General features: G+C 36.4%; 1 protein-coding gene across 1 annotated transcript in view; it reads left to right on the forward strand.

The window, feature by feature from the left end:
* Positions 1-27297, forward strand: part of LOC120517826 — a 60431-nt gene that overhangs the window by 15112 nt on the left and 18022 nt on the right. The window contains exons 3-7 of the mRNA XM_039740324.1: positions 5466-5585; positions 10656-10794; positions 12170-12188; positions 12407-12566; positions 25124-25294. Coding sequence (XP_039596258.1) covers positions 5466-5585; positions 10656-10794; positions 12170-12188; positions 12407-12566; positions 25124-25294 — 609 coding nt within the window. The remainder of the gene's footprint in view (positions 1-5465; positions 5586-10655; positions 10795-12169; positions 12189-12406; positions 12567-25123; positions 25295-27297) is intronic.

Genomic DNA, 27297 nt, shown 5'->3' on the forward strand with positions numbered 1-27297 from the left:
GGGTGTGTTTGTGTGTGTCCTGCGGTGGGTTGGCACCCTGCCCAGGATTGGTTCCTGCCTTGTGCGCTGTGTTGGCTGGGATTGGCTCCAGCAGACCCCGTGACCCTGTATTCGGATTCAGCGGATTAGAAAATAGATGGATGGAGATATATATATATATATAGTATGTATATATATATATATATACAGTATATATATATATATATATATATATATATATATATATATATATATGCCAGCAACACTCATGACAATGACAAAACAATTACATTGTCAATCATGTTACATTATTATTAAAATCTTTTCTTTTTACTTCTCCGCTGCCAAGCGCGGGTATATATATATATACTAGCAAAATATCCGCTCGAGCGAGAAGTAGTGTGTTAAAGAAGCAATGAAAAGAAAAGGAAACATTTTGAAAATAACGTAACATGATTGTCAATGTAATTGTTTTGTCACTGTTGTGAGTGATGAGTGTTGTTGTCATATATATATATATATATATATATATATTTACACACACACACATAAACATATATATATATACATATCTATACATATACACATATATACATACATATATATATATCTACATATATACACATACATATACACACATACATATATACATACACACACATATATACACACAAATACATATATATATATACATACACACACACACATATATAAACATATATATACATATACATACATATCTACATATATACACACACAGCTATTTCGTATCAGTGCAATACGCTGCTTGTTAAAACGGATGACTCCCGCTCTTACGTACAAGTCTGCGTGGATATTATGAACTATCATATTTGTTCAAGTTCTATTTAAATTTTAAATAGAAGGAATTTTTATTTAGTCGACAGAAATATCTTTGGTAGGAATGGTAAAACAGACAGGAATATTATTCTGAATAAATCAACTCAAACCTTAAACAACTTATAATATTTTGCTCTCCATAAAAATATATCCTGTCTAAATTATACAAGTTAGAAATAAAGTAAACGTTAAAAGAACAAACATTCAAATTTCTTTACTCTTATGTAATTTTATATAAAAATAAACTTAGATTTTAAATATCCCAAAAGATTTTGCTCTCCATAAAAATATATCCTGTCAAAATTATACAAATTCAAATATGAACATGCTGCATAACAAAACCTGGAAATATAAATAAAATGTGTTCCTTTCAGCAATAACAAATCAAATCATTCAGTTGTCTTTGCTCATATGTCATTTTAGAGCTGGACGCCTGGCATCTTTTTTTGGCCACAGATTCGTTTCTGTTTGGTGTGAGGTTCTGTGTTGTGGAGATTCTCAGGATGGATTGCAGGTGCTCATCAGTGAGGCGACTCCTGTGTGCTGTTTTGTTAGTCTTTATCACTGAGAAGAGCTTCTCACACAGATATGTGCTACCAAACATGCACAAGGTTGAGCCGCATGTAGACGGACTTTTTGTTCTTCAAAGTCACCAAAGCGCCGTGCAAACTCAGTGCGCCAGTTTATCAGCAAAGTGCGATTTGGGAACACCGTAGTGACGACTTGGTTCAACATTACTTGGCAACAGGGAAAGTGGGGCAAGGTGCACTGGTGCATTTGTGTCTCCCATAAAAGCAGCTTCACTTGAAATCACTTTGTGATTGTGCACGGGTTAAAACGTCCGCTGAAGTGTCAGATTCTTATTTAATTATGCTGCTTTCTGTATCTTCTGCATTGCATTCAGGTTACCCTGATGTTTTGTCTCATAGTGCCGTCTTAGATTAAATTCTGTAATTACAGCCACATTAGCTCCACAAATGAGACACACGGGTTCAGTAAACATATACTCAGCCTCCCATCGGTTTTAAAGGCTCTATTTTCAGAATCAACTTTTCTCTTCAGCATCGTGTGAGCTAGCTTCGCAATAACTTGCAGCATCATAAGGTAGACTTGATTAACGCAGTAACTGTTCGGCAAGGCAGCTGAAGCGCTGCATTATGGGATCTGTAGTTTATTGTGTTACCAGCGCTTCATATACCCGGCTTTAATAACAATAATACAGTATATAAAATGATCTCGGGGCGGATATAATTACACGCCGGGCGGATGTGGCCCGCTGCCCTTGAGTTTGACACATATGGACTAAATAGAACTTGAAAAGATATATTTTTCAAATGTGATCGCGCAATTCAGATAGAGTTGACGCAAGACTACAGCCTGCATGCCTCAATAAGTCATCCTCCCTCGCTCTTACTTTTTACCGCTCATCTAATGAATACACTGAGTATGGCTTTACCAAAACAATCATTGATGGCTAATAAAGTATCCATTATTCGAGTATGTAGATCGGGATATATATATATATATACATATATATATACCCGCGATCGCAGCGAGAAGTAGTGTGTTAAAAAGCTAGAAAAGAAAAGGGAACATTTTAAAAATAACGTAACATGACTGTCAATATACAGTATTTGTTTTGTGAGTGTTACTGAGTGTTGCTGTCATCAAGGATTTGATTATCATTATTTCTTTCAATCAGGTTCGTATTTGTAGGATGTGTTGTGTTCAAGTTACATTCCGTGTTTGTCAATCGCTGTAAAGATGACAGGTTTCATTCATCGATTCGTTTCTTACTGCATCAATAAACAGCTCGCCTTCTTCTTTATCTGAGACCTGACACACTGCATGCACGGGTTTTTTACACTGTCTTCCTTTAGCGGACATTGACTTTTCCAACGTGTGCTTTGTTTCCGCAGTAGTTGGATTTATGAATATGCTTGTATGTATCAGACGCTTCATATTTTTGCTGCCTTTTCAATTGTGTAATTCGGTTTTGTTCAGCTCTTTGGAACTGTTGCTTTTATCTGTGCACTGCGCCAGTTCACGTGAGCCACTCGGTGTACATGCATCAAGGTTCCCAGCTGTGCTGGTGCCATCTCGTGCTATGTCCATGGCTGTATTTAATGTTACCTTAGTCCTGGCACTTAAAACTTTCTCTCGCAGTTTCGCTGAGTTTGTGTCAAACACCACCCTGACCATCTCATCTTCCTCTCCATAAGCACAGTCCTTCACCCGTGAATATTTACCCGTGGCAGTTTGCTATTGGATTGCTGACGGACGGCCTTATATGGGCAGGCACTAAATTACAAACGCCAGCGCAGCCTGTCTATGAACTTAATTTAAAGTGTAGGTTTACATCGTGCTTTGTTTCAAGTAGCAGAACTCATGAATATGGTTGTATATGTCACTCGCTCGCTTCTTATTGTTTCGCTGCCTTCTCAATTATATAATACATGTTTTCTTCAGCGCTTTTTTGAGGTCTTCCTGGTTTTCTATGTACTGCGGATTACGGGAGGCGTGATGATGTCACACGAAACTCCCCCCACGGCATTGAAGCTCATCTCCATTACAGTAAATGGAGAAAACTGCTTCCAGTTATGACCATTACGTAGAATTTCGATATAAAACCTGCCCAACTTTTGTAAGGAAGCTGTAAGGAATGAACCTGCCAAATTTCAGCCTTCCACCCACACGGGAAGTTGGAGAATTAGTGATGAGTGAGTGAGTGAGTGAGTGAGTGAGTGAGTGAGTGAGTGAATGAGGGCTTTGCCTTTTATTAGTATAGATGTATATATATATATATAGATATATATATATATAGATATGAGAACAACACTCATATCAATGACAAAACAATTACATTAACAATCATGTTACGTTATTTTTAAAAGTTTTCCTTTTCTTTTTCAGAACTTCTTTAACACACTACTTCTCGCCATGAAGCACGGTATTCTGCTAGTATATATATATATATATATATATATATATATGTATATATATATACACACACACACACATATATATATACGCATTGTGAACGTTACCCGGGCACAGGCAGGCAGACATGTTGTTTTTCCACCACCACACGTTTATTTACAATGTCTCTTTACAAGAATCAGTGCACACACAAACCCCACAAAGTCCTGGCCACACAATGCCTTCTTCTTCGGGCCGCCTCCACACTCTCTTCTTCTGCTTCATCCTGCTTCCACCCGACTCCAGCCTCGAATAAAGGGAGGTGGCCCCTTTTATTATCACCCGGATGTGCTCCAGATGGGTTCTGGCAATCACACGCCGACACGCCCCTGTGTGGCGGAAGTGCCGGCTGCATCCCCGGAAGCTCTTCGGGTGTCCCTGCTCTTCTTCCCCTCAGCACTTCCTGGTGTGGCGGAAGTGCTGAGGTCCAGGGCTCCAAAGGCATGGGGGGCGCCTCCTGGTGGCGACCACGGGCTCCTACAGGGTGGAGCTTCAAAGCTCTGTACCTGTGGCCCCCAAAGGAACCAGGGCAGTCGCCCCCAGATGGTCTGGGGATGGCGCAAGCCCTTCTCCGGTCCTCCTGGGCGTCCTGGCCGGGTCGCCACCCCAGCCACCTCTGACAACATATATATCCACCTGAATTGAGAGGAATCTTTTGGCTGGCCTGCAGACAAGGCAGTGGACTATATGTAATAGTGCTTTCAGTTCTATTGGCCCAAACCTTTGGACCAAACCTCCAGAGTCTATCCCGGCATCCACAACAGTAGCTGGTTTTAAGAGAAATGTAGAGATTTTTTTTTATTGTTTCGACATTTACACTTTAATCTTGACGCTTATGTCGAGATTAAAGTCGACATGTTGACTTTATTCTCGTAGTTTATTTTGCTATTAAAGTAGAACATCGTAAACTTCATCTTAAAATGAATATTTTAATTTACTAGATTTTCTCAAACCCCGTCATGAGTTAATGTAGCACATTAAATGCTTTGTGTTAAGTGTTCCCCGACCAATGTTAATCGGTATGTGCTTTTTAAACTGACTTCCTCTTGCACTGAGGTGGCGCAGGCAGCGATCGCCACACAGCATACATTCATTTCATGATATTCCTGCTCTCTGAACATTTAGAATGCTAAGATAAATACTTGATATCATTTTAATGATGAAATGCATTAAAGCATGTATTAAAAATGTCTCCATGTTTTTTCTTCTCCTTGGCCCTAATACGCTTCCATATTGTGTTGCTGTTTTTTTACTATCTTTTGTTAAGCACATAAAGATAACTCCATTATTAATTAAGTGCTTCATAATTTAAATTATTTCAGTTATTATTATTATTATTATTATTATTATTATTATTATTATTATTATTATTATTATTATTATTAGTGGTCATGTTAAAAACATACAATGTTGTGGATCCAAAAGCAAGATATGTATTGTTTTGTGATATTCATGCATTATTTTCTGTGATGAGACAGAATCATTGAATTTACTGTAATGTAATTTTATGAAAGGGTAATGCTTTTGAATAACATCTTCAAGTAAAGTTGAGAAGATAATGTTACAAAAGAGTGTAATGAATAACAAATGTTTTTAGAACATGAGAATGTACCTTTCAGTTTCAGTTACTCTTATGTTTATTATTTCAGAAAAGGTGCAGTTTTCAGCACCGTGATCTCGCTTTGAATACAGATGAAATTTGTGAAACCTGGAGGCGAACAAAGAATTGCCGGAATAAACAGTGCACTGACAGACATATCGACCAGGAGGTATGATGATTCAATGAAGCAGATGCTGAAAACATGAATGTTCTTAGGATAACAGTGAAAAATTGTTTTGATGTTGTTTGCTGTTGTCTGGTTATTTTGTGTATAATTAGCTGGATGTCACATTGGGGTTTAGGCTTAAAGTTTCTAACAATGTGATAGATGTTTCATTGTAAACTATATAATAAACATAAGTACGTCCTTTGCAGAGATGACGTTTCTGCTTTGAACTCACTGCTTCTGGACTACACTGTCTGTGATTCAGCACATAATAGTGGTGCAACAAAAAAAGCAAATTCAGAAAATTAATGGGTGTTTCTAGGATGCTTTTCTTGTTCTTACATAACAGTGTAATAATCGCTGGCTAAAGGATAATGGCTGGTAACATAAAGGTTGCCTGTTTGAATCCCAGCAGTGACAGAAGGAATGCTACTCCATTGGGCTCTTGAGAAAGGCCCTTAATCTGCAGTTGCCCCAGGGGCACTGTACAAATAGCTGACCCTGCCCTCTGATGCCAAAAAAAAAACGCAGTGTGTATCTCTGGAGACTAAGTTGGGGTATGCATAAAATGAGAAATTCCAAATACAAGGAATTGTATATGGTGAATAAAGGATTAACAAATAAGTAGTACAGTATTTTCATTTAGATCCACTTCCTTCAGTGATTTTCTGTCTTTTGACCATTATATATTTTTGACCAATGCATCCACATTACATGCAGTCTTTTTGGTAAGTGTGCTTAAGGATACCTTTTTTTGTGTTTTGTTGTACAGTAATCTGTTGTACATTAGAACAATGATAATTGTCATTTTAAAATATTTTCTTGGTAGCTTTTTCAAAATTAAAGTTCAAGTTCAAGTTTATTGTCATGTATGCATTGTCTAATGGAATTTTAACTTGCATGTCTCCTCAGAATATTGACATTCATACAGTAACAACCAAAAGACACACATACACAAAATAGTATTTTTGTTACACTTTTGTTATCCTTACTAGAGATTTATGGCATCGGTCAAAATAAAAATACATTTCAAGGACACATTCATTCATACAACCTATACTTTTTTGTGTATATCGATTTTAGAATCCCTCCCAATGCCTCAATGAGAGCACCTATTGGGATTTGAAGAGAGTGAGGACTGACCAAACGTTTTTTAGTGAATATATTTTAGCCAAAAATAGTTTGTTCATTAATTTTCCTGGACGCCATTATTGTAATGCCCTTCAGTGGCTGATGTTGTCTTAATAGTTTTATGAATCAAAATTTTCATCTTCCCATAGTTAGAGTGAAAAATGTCTCTATTACGTTCTTGTATTTCCACATTAATTACTTAAGGTAGAAAACTAAAAATTTTATCTTTTTGACTTTTTAATATTTTATGTTATTCTTCATTCTGTTTTGGTCCATTGTACCTTTCAAATAGTTGTGTTCAGATGAGACAGAGAGCAAAAGAAACTGAAAAATAGATCAAAGAAATAAAAAAGTTTACAAAAATTGTAGTCTTTGAAAAGGCAGGGATCACAATTGAGAATCTCATGCAATGTCTTGACGTATGGGTACAACGGTTGGAGACCTCCCTGGAAGGGTTGATAGACTCATGACCAGAGGGGTGGGGGATCCAGTTGTCATTGTCCGTGTTGGAAAAAATGAGATGCATACAGGCAGGCTATCAGTCCTGCAATCCAAATTTAAACATTTAGGTGTTCTTCTCTGAAGTTCTGTCTGTGCCACATGCCAGACAGGTTAAACTGAGGAGATTAGAAGGCTTAATGTGTGGTTCAAATCTTCATGTAGGGTATAAGGGTATAGGTGTATGGGGCACAGGGACTGCTTTTGGAACAAATGGGACCTGTTCCGCTGTGACAAGTTATAGTACATTTGAATCAGAGGGGCACCAATGTATTGGGGAGGCATATAACTATGTTAATAAAGGATTGTTTAAACTAGGAAATGGTGGGCAGAGAATTTAAGACAGGCCAGGTTTGCAATTGAACATAAAGTGGCAAACAAGAGTGTAAAAATAAATATGCATAGTAATGTAAATTCTAACCAAACATTTAAGTGCAAAAATAAAGAAGTTAACACTTTAAAAAAGCACTTGCAATAATGCTAGAAGTATTAAAAATAAAACAAGGGAATTGGAGTTGTATGTAGCTGAGCATAATTATGATATTACAGGAATAACTGAAACCCGGCTAAATAACAAAGGTGGCTATGAGTTTTTAGGAAAATTTTTAGGAAAGATGGACATAACAGAAAAGAAGGAGGGGTTGCCGTTCATGACAAGCAGAATTTAAATGCAAGTCTTCTTCATTTGGATGATAAGCCACATCTTAGTGAGGATGTCTGGATTTGTCTGGAAAGCAATAATAAAAGATGCCTTATATACAATATACTGTAGACCCCCCAATGCAGGCAGTAATTTCAATATGCATGTTTTTTTTAATATTAAAAAGGCAGGTTTTTAGAGGGATATCTTAGTCATGGGGACATTGAATACTTCAATATTAACTGGGCTAACTTTGCAAATAGTGGAGTACAAGTGCAGGAGTTTTTAAATATATCAGCGACTGCTTTTTAACACAGTATGTTAAAGCACCAATGCGGGGGGAGGCCTGTCTAGATTTTGTTTTTTGTAATAAATAGGATATAATTTAGGTGTAGTGGTGATTGAACCTTTAGGGTCAAGTGACCATAATATACTGCAATACAATTCTCATTATTTTGGAAGAGCACAATTGCAAAGACCAAAACTGTTAAGTTTGACTTTGGTAGGGCAAATTTTGAACAGATGCAGCAAATTATAAAAGGGATACACTGGAATAAGCTTTTAAGTGTGGAGACAGTTAAGAAACAATTGAACAGGTTTAAAACCAGGTTTTATATATAATACAGGACAGGTGAGTCCCAAAATTTACAATTAGTAGGAAATTGAAAAGTACTGAGCAGTGGGAAAATAAGGGTTTGAAAAAGAAGCTGCAAAGGAAAAAACAGCGTATAAGACTTTTAAGACTAACAACTCCAATGCTGATCTTATGCTCTAAACCTTTTCTGACATCTTCACATGTGAGGAAGTAGGTAACCTTCCAGCTGTAACAGGGACTAGTAAGGAGGTACTGGGTGATTTGGAAATTGTAGAAGGAGAAGTACTACTCAGATTAAATAAACTGAAATCAAATAAACCACCTGGACCGGATAATATTTATCATTGATTGTTTAAAGAGGTTAGTACATATATAAACCCTTGATGCATATTTTTAGGAAGTTACTACGGACTGGGGCAATTGTAAATGACTGAAAAATGGGAAATATTATCTTGTTATATATAAAGGTGATCGATCAGATCCAAGCAGTTATAGGTCAGTACACTTAACGTGTACAAGAGGTAAATTAATAGAAGGAATTATTAAGGAAAAGATTGAACAACATGTGGTAAGAAGAGGAGATTTACTGAACAGTCAGCAAGGGTTCAGAGGTCATATTTTAAGAGGAAGCAACAAAAGGATATAATCAAAGTGGTGCATATGATGTTATTTATCTTGACTTTCAAAACACATCTGATAAGGTGCCACATTAGAGGTTGGGCATCAAACAAAAAGAAGTGGGAGTTCAGGGTGTAGTGTGTAGATGAGTTCAGAATTGGCTAAAACACAGGAAACTTATCTAAAATTGGCTAATGTTAAAAATGGTATCCCACAGGGGTCAGTGCTAGGGCCACTGAATTTTTTTTATATATTAATGGTTTGTATAGAAATATAAATAACAACCTGCTTAAGTTTGTAGGTGATACCAAGCTACAGTAGGTGGATTGTTAGATAATGTAGAATCCGTTGAATCATTACAGAGGGGCCTGTGCAGAATACAGGCTTGGGCAGATTTGTGGTGGATGAAACTGAATGTAACATATTACATGTAGGAGGTAAAAATGTGAGATTTGAATACACAGTAAGAGGACTGACACTTGAAAGAATTGCTAATGAGAAGTACTCAGGACTTATAGTTGACCCATCACTATCAACTTCAGAGAATGTTCAAAAGCCATTAAGAAGGCTAACAGAATGTTATGTTATATAGCACAATGTGTGGAGCACAAGTCCAAAGAGTTTATGCTAAAGCTTTCTAACGCACTGGTAAGGCCTCACGTGGAGTACTGACATAAAAGCACTAGAAAAAGTCCAGAGAAGAGCGACTAGGCTAATTCCAGCACTGCAGCCCGAGCCTTTTCAGTTTAAGCTAAATGATATTAAGAGGAGGCATGATTGAAGTATTTAAAATTATAAAGGGGATCGAGACTGTTACTTTAAAATGAGCTCAATAAGATCAGGGGGACTGAGTTGGAAACTTGTTAAAGGTAAATTTCACACAAACAGAAGGAAGTTTTCCTTCATACAGAGAACCATAGACAAATACTGTAGAATAAGTTTCCAATGTGTATAGTAGACAGGAGTACTTTAGGGACTTTCAAAATGTGACTAAGTGTTCTTTTGGAAGAATTAGGTGGATAGCTTTGTTGGTCTGAATGGCCTGTTCTCGTCCACATTGTTCTAATATTCTAATGGTTTGTCAGAGACCAACTCTGTTAAGTTTGTAACATTTATTATTGCAAAATTTTTATTTTTATAATTTAACAAACATTTTAGTAAAAATGTTTATGTTTTGGATATTGCAAATTGTGTATTCTGGATTATATTGTATGAGTAACATGAGTTTTTTTCATGGACGTTTGATACTGTTTGCTGTTGTCCAGCATTGGTCACCATGATGGAAACATGGGATTAAAATGTTTTCCTGGTTATCACTACAAACCACATAGGGCAAATAACATATACACAAAAATATATACATTTTTAATGTTTTATATTTACCATTGAGCACCTCTGTTTTAGTTTAGTTTTCATGGATTGTAATCTATTGCTTATTCCACCAGTGAATAGGGTTTTCTATAGTCTGCTGTAATTTTAGTATACTTCAAGTGTTACAAAACTATTGTATCTTTGCTTTTTATTATTCAGTCTTGAATATACCAGTTTACCAGTCTATTCTGACTGGCAAAAATCTAACATGTTTTTGTAGGCCTTAAGAAGATTTTTCCCGTGTCAATTGGAGAAGATAATTGGGGAGTGTAAAAATGAAAGCTGTCTACAATATCATGAAAAGCATCGTACCATTTATGATGATGGTGCTTTAAGTTTTACTTTACCTCCAAACCCAGGTGGGTGGATCATTTTCATCATTAATTTTAAAATCCAGAGTAACCTTCACGGTGTTAATAGGTCACTTTAGTTCTTACCAATTTTCTGAGTTTCATTTTAGCTTTGTCAGTGTGACACATTGGTCAAATTCCAAGTGGCACACATGGATGTTTTTTTTATGTTGTTGGGCTTTCTTTTTGTCATCTTTTGGTATGGGAAAACCAAATGCTGACTACATATTTAGTGGTACAGAAAAATTCTAATTGATTCCTCTCTAAACTTACAGGATCTAATAACCTCTTATTTTCCCACACTGGCATTTAGCATGATTTTCCAGTCTACAGTCTACGATGAATTTTGATCAAGTCCTGGCTTACCAAACAAATTATTTGTATCTCTGATACAGTACCATTACACTTGTGTTCAGGAGTTTGGAATCATACAGAAATGTTCATGTTTTTCTTAGGAATTGATACTTTTTCATCAACATACCAATAAATTGATTTAAAAAGATACCCAAGTCATTAGTAATGTGGCAAATGTCCAGTACTGCTTAAAATGACTGATTTACAATTTATTTTTCATATACGACTGCAAAGCCTTTTTTTCAGCAGCCATTTCTCCAGCATCCTTGTGGTAAAGTCACATAGCTGATCCTTAATTAATGATGTTTAAATGCTAACTTGTTATTAGAGAAATCTTTGTAATCGTGTTAGCAGAGCTGAAAAACATTTTTTCTGTTCAACATAGCAAGTAAACTGTCTTTCCGTGTTTGTAAGGCCAGCATTCTGAAGACACCTTTTCACTGTTGCAGATTAGACAGGTATTTGGTAAAAACGTTATCAATTGTTTTTTTAAAAACATGAAAGTTTCTGGATGATTCTGAATTTTTCAATGATAATGTAAGTAAATAAAGATTCCTAAATTAGACGTCAGATCTCAACTAAACAATTCTTTTCAATTAGAAAGGTTAACAGCAGGATTATATGGTTCTCATTGTGAAAATACAGGTTAAATTGGCACCCTACCTACTACTAGTCATTTGTTTTACTTTATACAGCAAATATGATGTAGATTCTAGGTACTGTACAGCTGAGTCAAAGTCATTTTCTTTGAAAGTAAAGAACTCATATTATTCATATAATAGGTATATGCAATTAAATATGCCAAAGTCGCAATTTAGATTATGCACTTACAGTTTTTATTTCTTCTTCTGTTCCTCACCCAAACTGTTTACACATGCTAGAATAATAAAAAATTAATTTTCCAGTTACATTATTACTTGCCCATCCTTAAAAGATTTTGCAAAAAAAAAAAACATTCATAATTAAAGAAATATTTTATAGTATTTGCTTATTTTAATTAACTTATCTCTGTTCTTTTTTTACAATTTAGTTCCAAGAAAAGCTAAAAGGTAAGGAAAATAAATTTTAAGTTAAGGAAATGAAATATCTCCAAAATGCTAGCATTAATAATTGTTTTCTTATAATTTATTTTAGTCTTTATCTTAGTTGCTGTATACTAATTTATAATCATTTAAAATTATGATACATATGCAAAGGAAAATTAAATTGATCAATCAATTTAAATAGTATTTGCTGGTGCTGATTATGTTTTTGTTCTTGTTTTTAGCCAGTGGGGTAAAACAGAATTTTCAAAAACAAACCACATTGCGACACAGAAGTTGGTGAGAAGTGCATCTCAGTTCATTACTGAGACTTTGATATTTGTTCGTTCTGTTGTCAAAGATGGGAAGCTCAGTTCTGAAAGAGCAAAAATGTATATAAAAGAGGTAAGGCATTTTTAAATTATTTTTTTTGCCTGATTATATTTTTGCACAGCTGAATGAATCTTTACTTCATATAGCATTTTACACAGTGGCCACTATAAAAGCATGTTACAATGCAAGTAATGTTATAACTACATTCTAGAACTCCCTAAATCCAATTCAACTTCACAGGAGCCAGCAGCATTGAGTGCAAGAAAGGAATCAGACCTAGACAGGGCATCAGTCTATTACAGGGGCTACCCACATATACATTCATGCAGGGCTAATTTAAAATCATCAGTTAATCTAAGTGTAAGAGCTGTAATGTAAGTGAACCTTTTCATTTAAACAAGTGTAGCTTTGCATTTTTTTAAATTCAGCATTGTTACATTTCAAATGTTTCAATGAGAGTTCTTGTGAGCATGTGAGAAACGTGTTATGTGTTTCTGGATGTGGGAGGTGGGAAGTTTGGGGCCAGAAGGAAATGAAGCGATGCAGACTTTAACCATGTCTTAACATTTACAAACTGTGTTATACAATTATTTTGTTGTCTTTCAAAATAAAGTATCAGAAGATGACTGATATCAAATCAATGCTACAATCTAAATAACTGAAAATTGTATCCTGCATTACAAAAGAATGAGAAATGTTGTTACACTAACCTATACCGCTGGGAAAACTAGAGTAATAAAGAATATACAGTGTCTATAAATGTATTTATTCCATTTTCACATTTTATCATTACAGTATACAACTTTGAATCACAGTGGTTATAATTAGGCTTTTTTAACGCTGATAAACAGAGAATGACTCTTTACTGTCAAAGTGAAAACAGATCTGACAGGAAATTGAAATAGACTAAAATGTCACTTTCAGAATGTCTTCAGTCTTGATTTGAAAGATTGGAGCAAAGGTGTACTGGGATAAATAACAAAAACAGAGTGCTTTAAAGAATGGATCTGTTAGTAATTGGTGCACAGCAAGGGAGATTACATAGTTGCTTGTGAGCTCAGTCATAGTCTTTGATAGCAAACTTGAATCATAGAATCTGAAGCCTTCGGGTCAACCAAGAGATCAGTGAAGCTGGTAACAGATGCTGATAATTCTGTTGCTTGATATAGAGAATAAGATTGAATTAAAATGCTGCTGTCTTATTTACAATTGCCTCAACAATTTATTGTTGCATGAAGGATAGTAAATTATTGGACCCTTGGAGGTTTGTCCTCTCATGAAGACAGTATTCCTTTTTCTCATCAATGTGTCATAGTTAATCATGGATTGACTGTTTTTTTAATGACAGCTCTAGCTTTTCAATTAAGATGTGATTGCTATTCCTGATCAAGCTCCACTTACCCTGGAACTTAGAATATTAAGCACAAGTAATCTGCAGTCATTGACTTTGCCCATTATTACTAGCAGATGAAGATTTTATTAAATAACTGTAGACAAGGTGATATTTTTATGGAAAATACTGTGTCTATAGAGACTTTTGCTGTGGCCCTCTGGAAAAGACTTATTTGAGGAGACAAATAATCTTTTACGTTTCACACAAAAATAAAATACAAACCCACAAAAGCAGCAGAACTGATCAGTGATATTTCAAAATCAATGCAGAATCTCCCCTCTTGGATTTCATGATAAGGACTGGTTATACAAACAGAGCAGCTATCACTTCATTTTTAGGTTGAACATGGGGAAGAGGCTAATACGATGCTAGTCAGAAGGAAGTTCAGAGTATCATCTTAGAAATTAATAATTCAGTTGGAACTAAAGTCATTGTACGCAGGCAAATAAGGAAATTTGAAGATTATTAGCAGGAGGTTAATAACAAGCTCTGCATTCTATAAAAAAGTTATGTAGTCCCGCAAAGCAATCAGTGCTTAGTTTGATTGAGTTTTAAGAAAACTTCCAAGCTTTTTTGCATATTTTCATCAAACGCATGTCTTTCTTTATAATTTGGTCTTTGCTTTGAGTGTCCATGGCTGGTTGTCATCCTCGTAACAGCCATGAATCCGCATAATTAAAACATGTGAGTGGAGGGCCAACCAATCGTATTAACAGAAGTGCAGAAATGGTGCTTGACAGTAACGAGGCTCTCATTGCAGTAACAATTAGATTCATTTGCAAAAACCCATGTTTACACACAGATGATGAAACTGAAATCCAACTAAGACTTGGCACACAATTGTCTATAAAATCATTTAATATGTAGTCAATGCCATAACCAGCTGTCATGGCCTAGGTGCCAGTACAACATACCAGTGCGTATTGTAACTAAAGAAAAAAAAGAATCAGAGTATCATGACATAGACTACTGCCACCACTTCTAGACACACAGTTGCTTGGTTACACGGAGTGTTGCATTCATGGTCTGTACTACTGTAGAAATTTCTGAAGGCTTTTGGAAATGTGTTTTTCAAGTTTTTACTCAAAGACATTACCTTTTTAAGACATAAACATACCAAGTGGAAAGCACATTTACAGTTTCCTGCACAGATTTGCTTGTTTTGTTTTTTATGTTTAAACGTGTTCCAAGTTTTCCACTAATTTTTAGAATACTGGGAAACTTATTTTTTAATTTATACGGGAAAAAGAACTTCATCCAGTACAAAGGATCAGCGGTCATGTGAAAAAATTATGTTATCAGGCTGACTTATAACAGATTTGACACATTAGGGTCAGAACCCTAACTTTTAAATATTTCAAAATAAATCTTTGTTAAGGACAATTTGTTTCTGTATTGGTATTGACTTTTTGTAACATATTCTGACTTTACTTTTTGATACTAATTTTTTCTTTGATGTTAGTCTTTTTAGCTTTCTGGTAGTGGACCTACCAGCTTGTTTTTCTGACCATGATTAGAACTACTGCTTTTGTTTTTCATTCCTTGGTCATTTTCATTCTTTATTATGTAGTGTACACCTTTTCTTTCAAGATTGTTTTGTTATATATGTCTGGAAATTCCAAGTTGTTTAAGAGATACATTTAAGAGCAGGGGAGACAGATAACACATATTCCTGGCTTATCAACTAATGGTGAAAGGATGTGATATATTTAAATTGGACCGAAGGATGGATGAGGGGGAAGAGTAAAGATTCTTAAATTTACAAAACACACACCAAAGCCATTCTGTCCATTACTTTCCATAAACAAATGGAAGCTCATGTGGTTAAATGCCTTTTCAGCATCATGGAAAGGATGAGTTGCAACCCTTGAAAGAGAAAGAACAGAATCAATGATGTACATAAGTCTACACATCAGAAACTAACTATAAGTGTATGAAGACAGGGTAATCGGCATTGATTAACTTTCTAATGGCTTTCCGTAAGTGATGGGCCAGTACTTGAAATTTACGTAATAATTTTGTGTCTGTGTTTTTAAAATAAATAGATAACTGCAATGTTAATTACAGCATAGAGTTTGAATAGGCAGAAGATTTGGCTTCTTTGATTATGTGAAAAAATAGAATGGATAACTATTTCCAAAATAAGGAAAATTAGCTCAGATGGGAACCCATCCATTCTAGGAACTTTTTCCAGCACTCATAGAGTCCAAAGACTATTTAAATTTGGGCAAAGAATTGTAAGTATCTGAAAGTAAATCCTCTTTCTCTCTGAAATTAGGAAGGTTATCAAGTACAGGTTGCTGGGCGGTATACCGGTTCATACCGAAAACCGTTTTTTATTTTTGTTATCATATGGATTTTTCTTATACTGCAACACCTGTTTAAATTGCCTAAACAACGTTCAGGAATGTGCTGCAGCATGAAACTGTTTAAGGGGGGCCTTTTTCACTGCTACACCGCTAAACACATACAACGGAGTACATGCGTTAGTGAAGGAGTTGTGCGGGGGCTCTTTTTCACTGCTACACCGCTAAACAGGCATGCAGGGGAGTACATGTGGAAGTATTGCGTGATTAAAATGGACTGAGAACATTCCGAAACTGAAGCTGTAGCAGACGACAAAGTTGAACATGACGACACAGAAGAAATTTTGCTGGAAAAATGAGTCACGTCTTGTTGTCAGGAGATACTTTGGATTTAAAAGGTCAGATTTGGACCATTGTGTTCAAATATGTGAATACTGTTTCTATACTACTGGATAATACTAAAAGCAAAGTTGTACTTGTTTTATCTTTTTCAATACTGTGTAATGTATCTGGGTACTGTGTAATAGTGTGACGACATGTTGACTTTATTCTCAACATTTCTACTTTATTCTCGCCATTTATGTGGGGAGTAAAGTTGACATGTTGACTTTATTCTTGACATTTCTATTTTATTCTCGCCATTTTATGTTGACATTAAAGTCGACATGTTGACTTTATTCTCGTAATTTGTCATTAAAGTAGAACATCGTATACTAAACTTCATCTTAAAATGAATATTTAATTTACTAGATTTTCTTTAACCCCGTCGTAAGTTATGTAGCACCTTAAATCTTTGTGTTAAGTGTTCCCTAGCCATGTTAATCACTACGTGCCTCTTAAACTGACTTCCTCTTGCACTAAGAGGAAGCATAGGCAGCACACAGAATACATTAATTTCATGATATTCCTGCTCCCTGAACATTTAGGATGCTAAGATAAGAACTTGATATTATTTTCATGATGTGATTTCATGACATAAAGTGGAAATGTCGATTTTAATCTCGACATAAACGGCGAGAATAAAGTGGAAATGTCGACTTTAATCTCGGCATAAACATCAAGATTAAAGTGGAAATGACGAGAATAAAGTCAATATGCCGACTTTATTCTCGACATATAGTTTTTTTTTCTTCACTGTGGCCCTAATACGCATCCATAGGGCTATACCATAAATAGCATTATAAATGCAAGATGCAGTTTTATTACTTATGTACTGTATATAGCTTAGTTTGAGGCAAGGTTCATAGTAATGCAGTTTGCCTTAATGATGGTTCAGTTGGTAAAGATGTCTCACCAAGTTGTGCTTGTTTTATTTTATTTTATTTTTATTTGGTGAATACTCTGTAATGCACCTGGGCTTAAAGTCGTGCATAGTATTATTACTGGAAGTTGCAATATTATTTATTTTATTGTTATTATTCATTAGTTTAAATATTATGCAGTTTAATGATGGTAAAGTTGTTTAAAAAGTCACTTTAACGTGTCAGTGGACAGAGATTGTTAACATTAACAGAAAATGTAGTTGGTTTACAAAAAATATTCACTATTTATTCCTTTTCTAAGACATGTTCAGCGCAATACAACTTTTGACAAGCACCTCTGGATAGTTTACTAAGTCTAAATGCTTCTTTGGATGATTGACAATATGTTGTCAAAATTTTAGCTAAAGTTGTTTGCAAAATTTGTTCAATAAAAAAGTTCTATATTTTGACTGCAACTGCCATGCAATGTGATTCCTTCTCTTCATTAGTGCCACCCCCTTGAAAACTATCACTTTATGGGGCCATGCAAACTTGTATTAATACTTGTGTGCACATTAAAATGTTTTTTTGTACAATGCGCTTGACAGTGGAATAGGTTATTCTTAGCCAGTCTTCTGCAGTAATTGCAGTGGAAAATGTGGTTAACATCCACTCATGCATGGGGAAAAAAATATTGTAGAATACCGTGAAACCAGTATAATTTTGAACAATATCATGATATAGAATTTTGGTCATATGGCCCAGCACTACAATGAAGTATTTTTATGCTCCCGACAGTTTCCACATATGACATTAGTCTATAGAAATCTCGTTACTACGAAGTACATTCAGCAGATGCAATGCAATGTGCTTTCATTACAACAAAGTGACCTTGAAATGCTTGAATAAATCATCTACAGAGCAGTTATTTCTGTGGTCACAGCTCAGTTGTGCACATCTGCACAACGATCCCCAAACAGAAACATTGTAAAAAAAATTTCTTTCTTCAAACTTTCCTCATACTGGTTTTTTTGCTGTTTTTGTTTTCGGTGGTTTTCAGTGATACCTTTTGCTTATTGCTCATCAACATTTGAAAAACAGTTCATATTAGAAAAATAACGTTTAATTTTTGCAGCTCTCGATTGTGGCAAAAGAAAAAAGATGTTGCCAGCAAATTCGGAATTTCGTCATTGACACTGTCAACTTTCTTGAAAGACCAAGCAAAAAAAGAAGAAAAATCTCGGGTTGCAAATGTATGTGAACTGCTGCATTTGAAGACGTAGAAAAAGCCGTTTTTATGTGGTTCAGTGATGCTCGTTCAAGCAACATTCCTATTAATGTGGTGCTCATTCAAGAAAATGTGAGGTTTCTAAACTCTCTTGGGACCTCTCCCTACTGGACAAACGCCGAAGAGCATCCCGAAGTGCGATCACCAAGTCTGTGGAAGAATGTTTATATGTTGCCAAAGGGTGGGTACTCCAAACTGCTGTTTGGCGCATACGCACAAACAACAGTCAGGACCCGTCCCCCCACCCGAAGGTGGAGGGAGGCTACCCTTTTGTCCACTGGGGTAAACCCCAATGTACAGGCTCCAAGTTTGGGGGCAATAAGTATGCTCACACCTGCTCGGCGCCTCTCACCAGTGGCAACTCCAGAGTGGTAGAGAGTCCAGCCCCTCTCAAGGAGATTAGTTCCAGAGTCCAAGCTGTGCATTGAGGTGAGCCCGACTATATCTAGCCGGAAACTCTTGACCTCACGCACTAGCTCAGGCTCCTTTCCCTTCAGAGAGGTGACATTCCACGTCCCAAGAGCCAGCTTCTGTAGCCGAGGATCGGACCGCCAAGGTCCCCGCCTTCGGCCCACACCCAACTCACACTGCACCCGACCTCCTTGGCCCCTCTCATAGGTGGTGAGCCCATGAGAAGGGGGACCCACGTTGCCTTTTCAGGCTGTGCCCGGCCAAGCCCCATGGGTGCAGGCCCAGCCACCAGGCACTTGCCATCGAGCCCCACCTCCAGGCCTGGCTCCGGAGGGGGGCCCCGGTGACCTGCGTCCTGGCGAGGGAAAACGCTGTCCAAATTGTTTCTTCGTCATAGGAGGTCTATTGAACCGCTGTTTGTCTCATCCCTCACCTAGGACCAGTTTGCCTTGGGTGACCCTACCAGGGGCATAAAGCCCCGGACAACAGAGCTCCTAGGATCATTGGGACACGCAAACCCCTCCACCACGATAAGGTGGCAGTTCGAGGAGGGGTAAAGAAAGCACTGTAGAGATTCTGTATTTGTCACTACAGTGCTTTCTTTATACTTTTAGGTACCTGGCAGTTCGTTGTAAAGGAATTTTACCTGTAATAATGTGATATTTCAGGGAGAGGTACTGGAGGTATCAGTAAATACTGTAGTTTGGAATAGTAATCAAAAAAGTAATTGGTTATCCGAAGATCATATGAAATAGAGAGAGATTTAACATAGACAGATGGTATGAAGGCAAAAGAGGCATTTTTAATTCTGAAAACAAGTAGCTTATTTGGCTAGTATGTTGAATTAAGAACTCTGCTCTTTAAACTAAAAAGCTTTTAAGAGCAGTTCTAGTGCTGGCAATTCAAATTTTGTAAACTGTATTAACAACAGGCATTCCCTTTCCAAGGATGTGAGATGAGTGTGCCAATTGGAAGGAAAAACTGAACTAAAGCCTTTCACTGCCTTGCAAGTATCACTGGCATTAATTTCAGACACAGTTAAACACCAGAGATTCATCTAGTTTGTGTGTGTGGGATGTACAGTGGTGTGAAAAACTATTTGCCCCCTTCCTGATTTCTTATTCTTTTGCATGTTTGTCACACAAAATGTTTCTGATCATCAAACACATTTAATCATTAGTCAAATATAACACAAGTAAACACAAAATACAGTTTTTAAATGATGGTTTTTATTATTTAGGGAGAAAAAATCAAACCTACATGGCCCTGTGTGAAAAAGCAATTGCCCCCTGAACCTAATAACTGGTTGGGCCACCCTTAGCAGCAATAACTGCAATCAAGCGTTTGCGATAACTTGCAGTGAGTCTTTTACAGCGCTCTGGAGGAATTTTGGCCAACTCATCTTTGCAGAATTGTTGTAATTCAGCTTTATTTGAGGGTTTTCTAGCATGAACCGCCTTTTTAAGGTCATGCCATAGCATCTCAATTGGATTCAGGTCAGGACTTTGACTAGGCCACTCCAAAGTCTTCATTTTGTTTTTCTTCAGCCATTCAGAGGTGGATTTGCTGGTGTGTTTTGGGTCATTGTCCTGTTGCAGCACCCAAGATCGCTTCAGCTAGAGTTGACGAACAGATGGCCGGACATTCTTCTTCAGGATTTTTTGGTAGACAGTAGAATTCATGGTTCCATCTATCACAGCAAGCCTTTCAGGTCCTGAAGCAGCAAAACAACCCCAGACCATCACACTACCACCACCATATTTTACTGTTGGTATGATGTTCTGAAATGCTGTGTTCATTTTACGCCAGATGTAACGGGACATTTGCCTTCCAAAAAGTTCAACTTTTGTCTCATCAGTCCACAAGGTATTTTCCCAAAAGTCTTGGCAATCATTGAGATGTGTCTTAGCAAAATTGAGACGAGCCCTAATGTTCTTTTTGCTTAACAGTGGTTTGCGTCTTGGAAATCTGCCATGCAGGCCGTTTTTGCCCAGTCTCTTTTTTATGGTGGAGTTGTGAACACTGACCTTAATTGAGGCAAGTGAGGCCTACAGTTCTTTAGACGTTGTCCTGGGGTCTTTTGTGACCTCTCGGATGAGTCGTCTCTGCGCTTTTGGGGTAATTTTGGTCGGCCGGCCACTCCTGGGAAGGTTCACCACTGTTCCATGTTTTTGCCATTTGTGGATAATGGCTCTCACTGTGGTTTGCTGGAGTCCCAACGCTTTAGAAATGGCTTTATAACCTTTACCAGACTGATAGATCTCAATGACTTCTGTTCTCATTTGTTCCTGAATTTCTTTGGATCTTGGCATGATGTCTAGCTTTTGAGGTGCTTTTGGTCTACTTCTCTGTGTCAGGCAGCTCCTATTTAAGTGATTTCTTGATTGAAACAGGTGTGGCAGTAATCAGGCCTGGGGGTGGCTACGGAAATTGAACTCAGGTGTTATACACCACAGTTAGGTTATTTTTAACAAGGGGGCAATTACTTTTTCACACAGGGCATGTAGGTTTGGATTTGTTTTCTCCCTAAATAATAAAAACCATCATTTAAAAGCTGCATTTTGTGTTTACTTGTGTTATATTTGACTAATGGTTACATGTGTTTGATGATCAGAAACATTTTGTGTGACAAACGTGCAAAAGAATAAGAAATCAGGAAGGGGGCAAATAGTTTTTCACACCACTGTAAGTGATGACACCTGCAATTGCAAGTGGTTAAATTTTTCAGACTGATAACACATATGACACTAATGATGCATCTAAAACCAACAGAACAAGAGTATGGGAAATGAAAATGTACTCAATAGGGGATTACAATTGATGATGGGAAGAGAAAAAAGGAAGGATGGAGTAAATGAAACAAATAATTTAAGATCTGCACTAAAATTACATAAAGTAAATGAATGCAATTTCACTGATTAGTCAAGTATTAGAAATTAATGTCAAGTATTAGAAATTAACTTTTTACTGTAGTAAAATTTAGATCATTTTCACTGCAAGCTCAAATAGTCTAATTTCCAGAAAAAAATAGAAGTGTTTTTGCCTGTTTTTCCAAAACAAAACTAGACAGAAATCATTAAAGATGTCAGAGCACAGTATTAAGTAATTCCTTGCACATCTTAGTAATATATGTTTGTGTTCAGTGTCAGAAAGTGATTATTTATATTTTAGATTTTTTTTAAAAACCTTTTGGAAGTATATTATGGCATCTAAAAGTCCTTTTCTTGATTAAGTGTGTCATCTAGTGGCCAAACATTGTAATTACTCTTCATCTACAAATACATCTCTTCAGTATTTTATTCCAGGTCACACTATTCATTACTGTTTTTCTTGTTCCTGTCTGGCAGCTACACATATGCGCCTTTACGATGCATATTTAAGTTTCAAAAAAACAGAAACAAAGGTTAAATATGTCAAATTAATGGAGTTGTTCACTTCATGGGAGTAAATTGCTTTGCAGTGTTGTAGCACTGCTAATTAAATATAACTGTCTGTTTATGTCCAGTTTATAAATTGTTTGTGGCTGCCCTTTGGCATTTATATAAATGTTATTGTATGTATAAAGGTTGTTGCCCATTAAGAGGAGATGGAATGGGACGACAATACTCACAGCATTTTTCCCTGCTTTGTGAAACTTCTGTTTTGCTTCTTACATCTGTTCTGGTTATTAGGATTTAAAATGTCTTCCAGCAAAGTATGATGACCCTTGTTATATCCACTCATCAGAACAACAACAGTCCGTGAATCAACTCTTGTTTATCTTGTCATTGCTGCTCATTCATCTCAAGCAGCCAGGAAGGTGGCCTCCTGAATTATTGTTTCCCACATCTGCACAACAAGATCATTCCAGATACTATTCATGAATATTATGCTGTCTGCCATCCATTTTTAAACAGTTACCACCAGTTTAGTTAAAGACAGGTTTATTCTGTCTTTACAACATATCAACTCTACTGTCCTTCTTTCATTAAATGTTTTACAAACTGTACTGTCTTTCTTGTATGTCAGTTGTGGACTTTGTCTTTGTGATTTATTTGTTTTATGTGTGTGTGGGTGATCGGGTTTTGGTGGGGAATACAGTTTGTTTTGTGCATTGTTTATTACCTCATCCTTTGCTTAATTTAATATATTCCTTATTTTCTACTTTTATTCTGTAATAGTATGGTAATAGTAGGTAGACTACAGCTTGCCTGAAGAATGGGCCTGAGCTGCTACGAAAGTTTGCACATTGTAATCTGTTCAGTTTGCCAATAAAAGTTGCCATTTTGCTATTTTACCTTTATTCTGTTGATAGTTGTTTTTCTTGTTGTTGGTGTTGGAGGTGCTGGATAAGGTGTTATATTGGTTAAGTTTGAACATACAGTATATTCTCATTTTTCACAATGGCACTTGGATTAGCTCTCCATTCACCAATATGGGCTCATCTTTTAAAATACAGACCCCACTGAGCCTGTTGTTGGTTACAATTTCCATGCCCCATCAACCTTTAAAAACCTATTGCCACTTGAAAATTACTCAAAATTGGCAGAACAGTTTGTTGGAATAGAGGCAGAATGAAATATATAATAAAAGTCCAGAAGACAAAACTCAGCAGTTTGTGTCTAGGGATGGTCTGATCAGGTTTTTAAGGCCAATACCAATCACCAATTTCATTTTACTTGATTGGCTGATTTTGATTTTGATTTTTTTTCCTTTATCCCTTTAAAAAAAAATTACCCTAAGCTCCTGTATAACCAGATGCATAGAAGCCTTATGTTCTATATTAAAGTGCATTTTTATAATTAAACTATAGACTACAGGTATAACTGTTCATTTTACTAACAAAATTAAATTCTGCAGGTTTATTGTTCAGTAACCATCAAAATACTAATAAAATACATACACAAATATGTTTCCATAATACATATGGCTTAAAAGAAAATAAAATGTTTCTCATAATTACAAACTGTCATATTGTTTAATTTTTTCTGTAAAGTACCTATCTGAAACAAGGCTTAATTAAAAAAAAGTAGTTTTCACAATTTCTCTAACAAATATATATATATATATATATATATATACATACACGTTGGGAGGAGTCAGATGAGGAGACATGGGCATCTAATCAGGGAGGATCCAACCGGGAGGAGGCCCCAGGAAAGACCCAGGACACGTTGGAGGGACTATGTCTCCCGGTGGGCCTGGGAATGCCTCAGGATTCCCCCGGAAAAGCTAGAAGAAGTGGCCGGGAAGAGGGAAGTCTGGGTATCTCTGCTTAAGCTGCTGCCCCCGTGACCCGACCTTGGATAAGCGGAAGAGGATGGATGGATGGATGGATGGATGGATGGATAGATATATTCTCACACAATTAATTAATTGATATTGGTAATTAAACACTGCTTAATTGTAAGTATACCTGCAATTATAGGATTTAATCAATTTAAACTATTAATTGCTCTACAGATTTTTGCTGTTAAAATATACATTTACTATATTTATACAAGTGTGTTTTTTTGTCTTCATGTATTGGTAATTCTTGAGCTGTAATTACAAATATGGATTATCATTTTAATTATGTAGTACAGGTACTTGTTTCTTTCCAAAAATATGCTGTATGACACACAGCAATAAACAATAAACACAGTACAAATGATTAAAAAAGCTGAAAATATATCCGCAGAAAAAAAATATAAAAAAACTACTGTAATACCTTGTGTAAAGAAGCACTACAGCTAATTTGGAGTAAAGCTTAAAAAAGCAGGTGCTGAAAAGATCATTTTTTGTGATCAACCAATTTACCAATCACTGATCAAGCTGTTTTTAGTGATTTAGATCGGTGGCTGATCGATCAGAACATCTGAATTTGTGTCCTAAATATAGTAATGTAAATAAGTACAGTTGCAACCTTAATTAGAAGATGCTATGTAGGTGTAAAACAGTAATTGTGTATAAATATGCAAATCCTAGCCTATTGTATTTTTTATAATGTCATTTTTGTTTTTTACCTACAGATGATGCATGCAGTTTTGTTTTTATTACATATCAACATGCCATCCATTCAGCCCAATGAAGTCATGCCAGAGAAAATGCTGGAGACTTTGACCAAACTTTACCATGATGTGTTTTACATGTATAAGACTCATCTTCCTTTGAGGTCACCATATTCAGTCCTGCTGGATTTGGTAAGTTTTTCTTCTTTTCTGTTGCATAGTTTAAGCAGCTCCAGGGCATAGTATGGCACTAGGATCAGTTTCTAGTCAGCATCTGGTTCTCAGAATTTTTTTTTCTTTTTTTTGTTCTTTATTTTGCCTTATACAATTTCTCGTATTGGGAATTTGTTAGTTTTTGCATACCCCTTGGGGTCAGGGTGCAGGTTCAGCCATTGTACAGAGCCCCCGGAGGAATTGAAAGTTAAGGGCCTTGCTCAAGGGCCCAGTAGAGTAGGATCTCTTTTGGCAGTGATGGGAATTCGAACCAAATAATCAGCCTGAAACTGATAAATATAGTTTAAAAAATAATTTAATAGATGGTTAATAACACAGAACAAAATGGCTTATTTATTTTGGGGGTGGCACGGTGGTGCAGTGGTAGCTTCTGCCTCACAAGAAGGAAGCCAGGGTTCTGGTCCTGGATCCTCCCTACAAGGAGTTTTACATGTTCTTGCCATGTACGCGTGGGTTTCCTCAGTTTGCTCTGGTTTCCTTCCACTGTCCAAAGATATGCAGGCTAGGTGGACTGGCTTTGCCAAACTGCCCCCAATCCGTGTGTGTGTGCGTGTGTGTGTATGTGTATGTATTCAGCCTGTGATGGGCTGGTGCCCTGTCCAGCGATTGTTACTGCTTTGCACCCTGTACTTGCTGGTATCGGGTGCAGCTTCCGTGAGACCCTGCTCAGAATAAAACAGGATTAGAAAATAAATTAAAGTTTTATTTCTTTACCAGCTGTATTACCCAGTTTCACCTGAGAAAAGTCAGTAGGCATAATTATAGTGCCTTTGGTTAATCAGATATATCAGAGGTACTGTGTGATTATGTACTTTTATGTATACAATACAATTGGCCCTCCATATCCAGGTGATTGGTTCCAAAAGTTCCAAAAGTCTATGGATGCTCATGTCTCTTATATAAAATGATGTAGTATTTACATATAGCATACACATATCTTCCTGTATACTTTATCATCGCTGGATTACTTATAATGCTTAATATAACAGTAATTGGTATGTACATATTTGTTATTCTGTACTTTTTAGGGAATAAAGACTTGGCATGCAACTTGCCACTTTTGAAAAAAGATTTTTATTTTATAGCCTTTATGCTCCTTCTTAGCCTTTGAGAATTTCCTTTGACGATATAATTGCTTTTTTAGGAGCCATTTTTTCAAAGAAATAAAGGGTGCACACAATGTGAGGCCAAGGGCCTTGTAGAGCCTTACAGTTGGGATTGTCGACTGAATGGCTTTTGTTTAAAGAAACGTAGGGCAGCACTTGCGGCTATGAGCATGTGTATTTCTGTCAATAATAACAGTTTTGTTGGTTGAAATATTACTATTTAATTTACATTATACTGATTACCTATAGGCAGTATGTGTATGTCCAAGCTGTTTTCAGACAATGTCTTTAACTGAGAAAGAGCTTTTCTTATATAAAGTCAGCGATTGCCAGAGAATGGAATTGATTGATTTACAGAGTAGCACCAGAGTGCTTTCTGGATTTTTCTTTTTTTATTGATTCACAATTGGTTGAATTTGCAAATGCGGAACCTGCAGATACAGAGGGCCAACTACATTTTTTTTTTTAAACCGGGGCTAATATTTTTAGTTCACTTGAGATACTCTTTGTAGAACATGCTACAGTCCTTGGTGGTGTTGGTGTGAAAGAGACTGCAACAAAACTATTTGTTTAAGAACATCACCAATAGTGGTATGCTACTAATGTAATTTAAAGGTGATTCATTTAAAGCTCAAAACTGCTCAAAATCACAACTCTTCTTAGTCATTACAACCTAAAATTAGTTCTGCATTAGCATGCAGTGGGTTAGAATAAATGTTGACCAACAAAAAAAAGGAAAAAAAAGTTACTACTTTCTTTTACTCACTTAAATGCACTGCCCTGTTCTCTTCTTAACCCATGCTTAAAAACAGATTCTCCATCAAAAGAAATCGTGCTTCATTCTGTTCAGTCATG

The sequence above is a fragment of the Polypterus senegalus genome, chromosome 17 (genome assembly GCF_016835505.1).
Source record: "Polypterus senegalus isolate Bchr_013 chromosome 17, ASM1683550v1, whole genome shotgun sequence".
NCBI lineage: Eukaryota > Metazoa > Chordata > Cladistia > Polypteriformes > Polypteridae > Polypterus > Polypterus senegalus.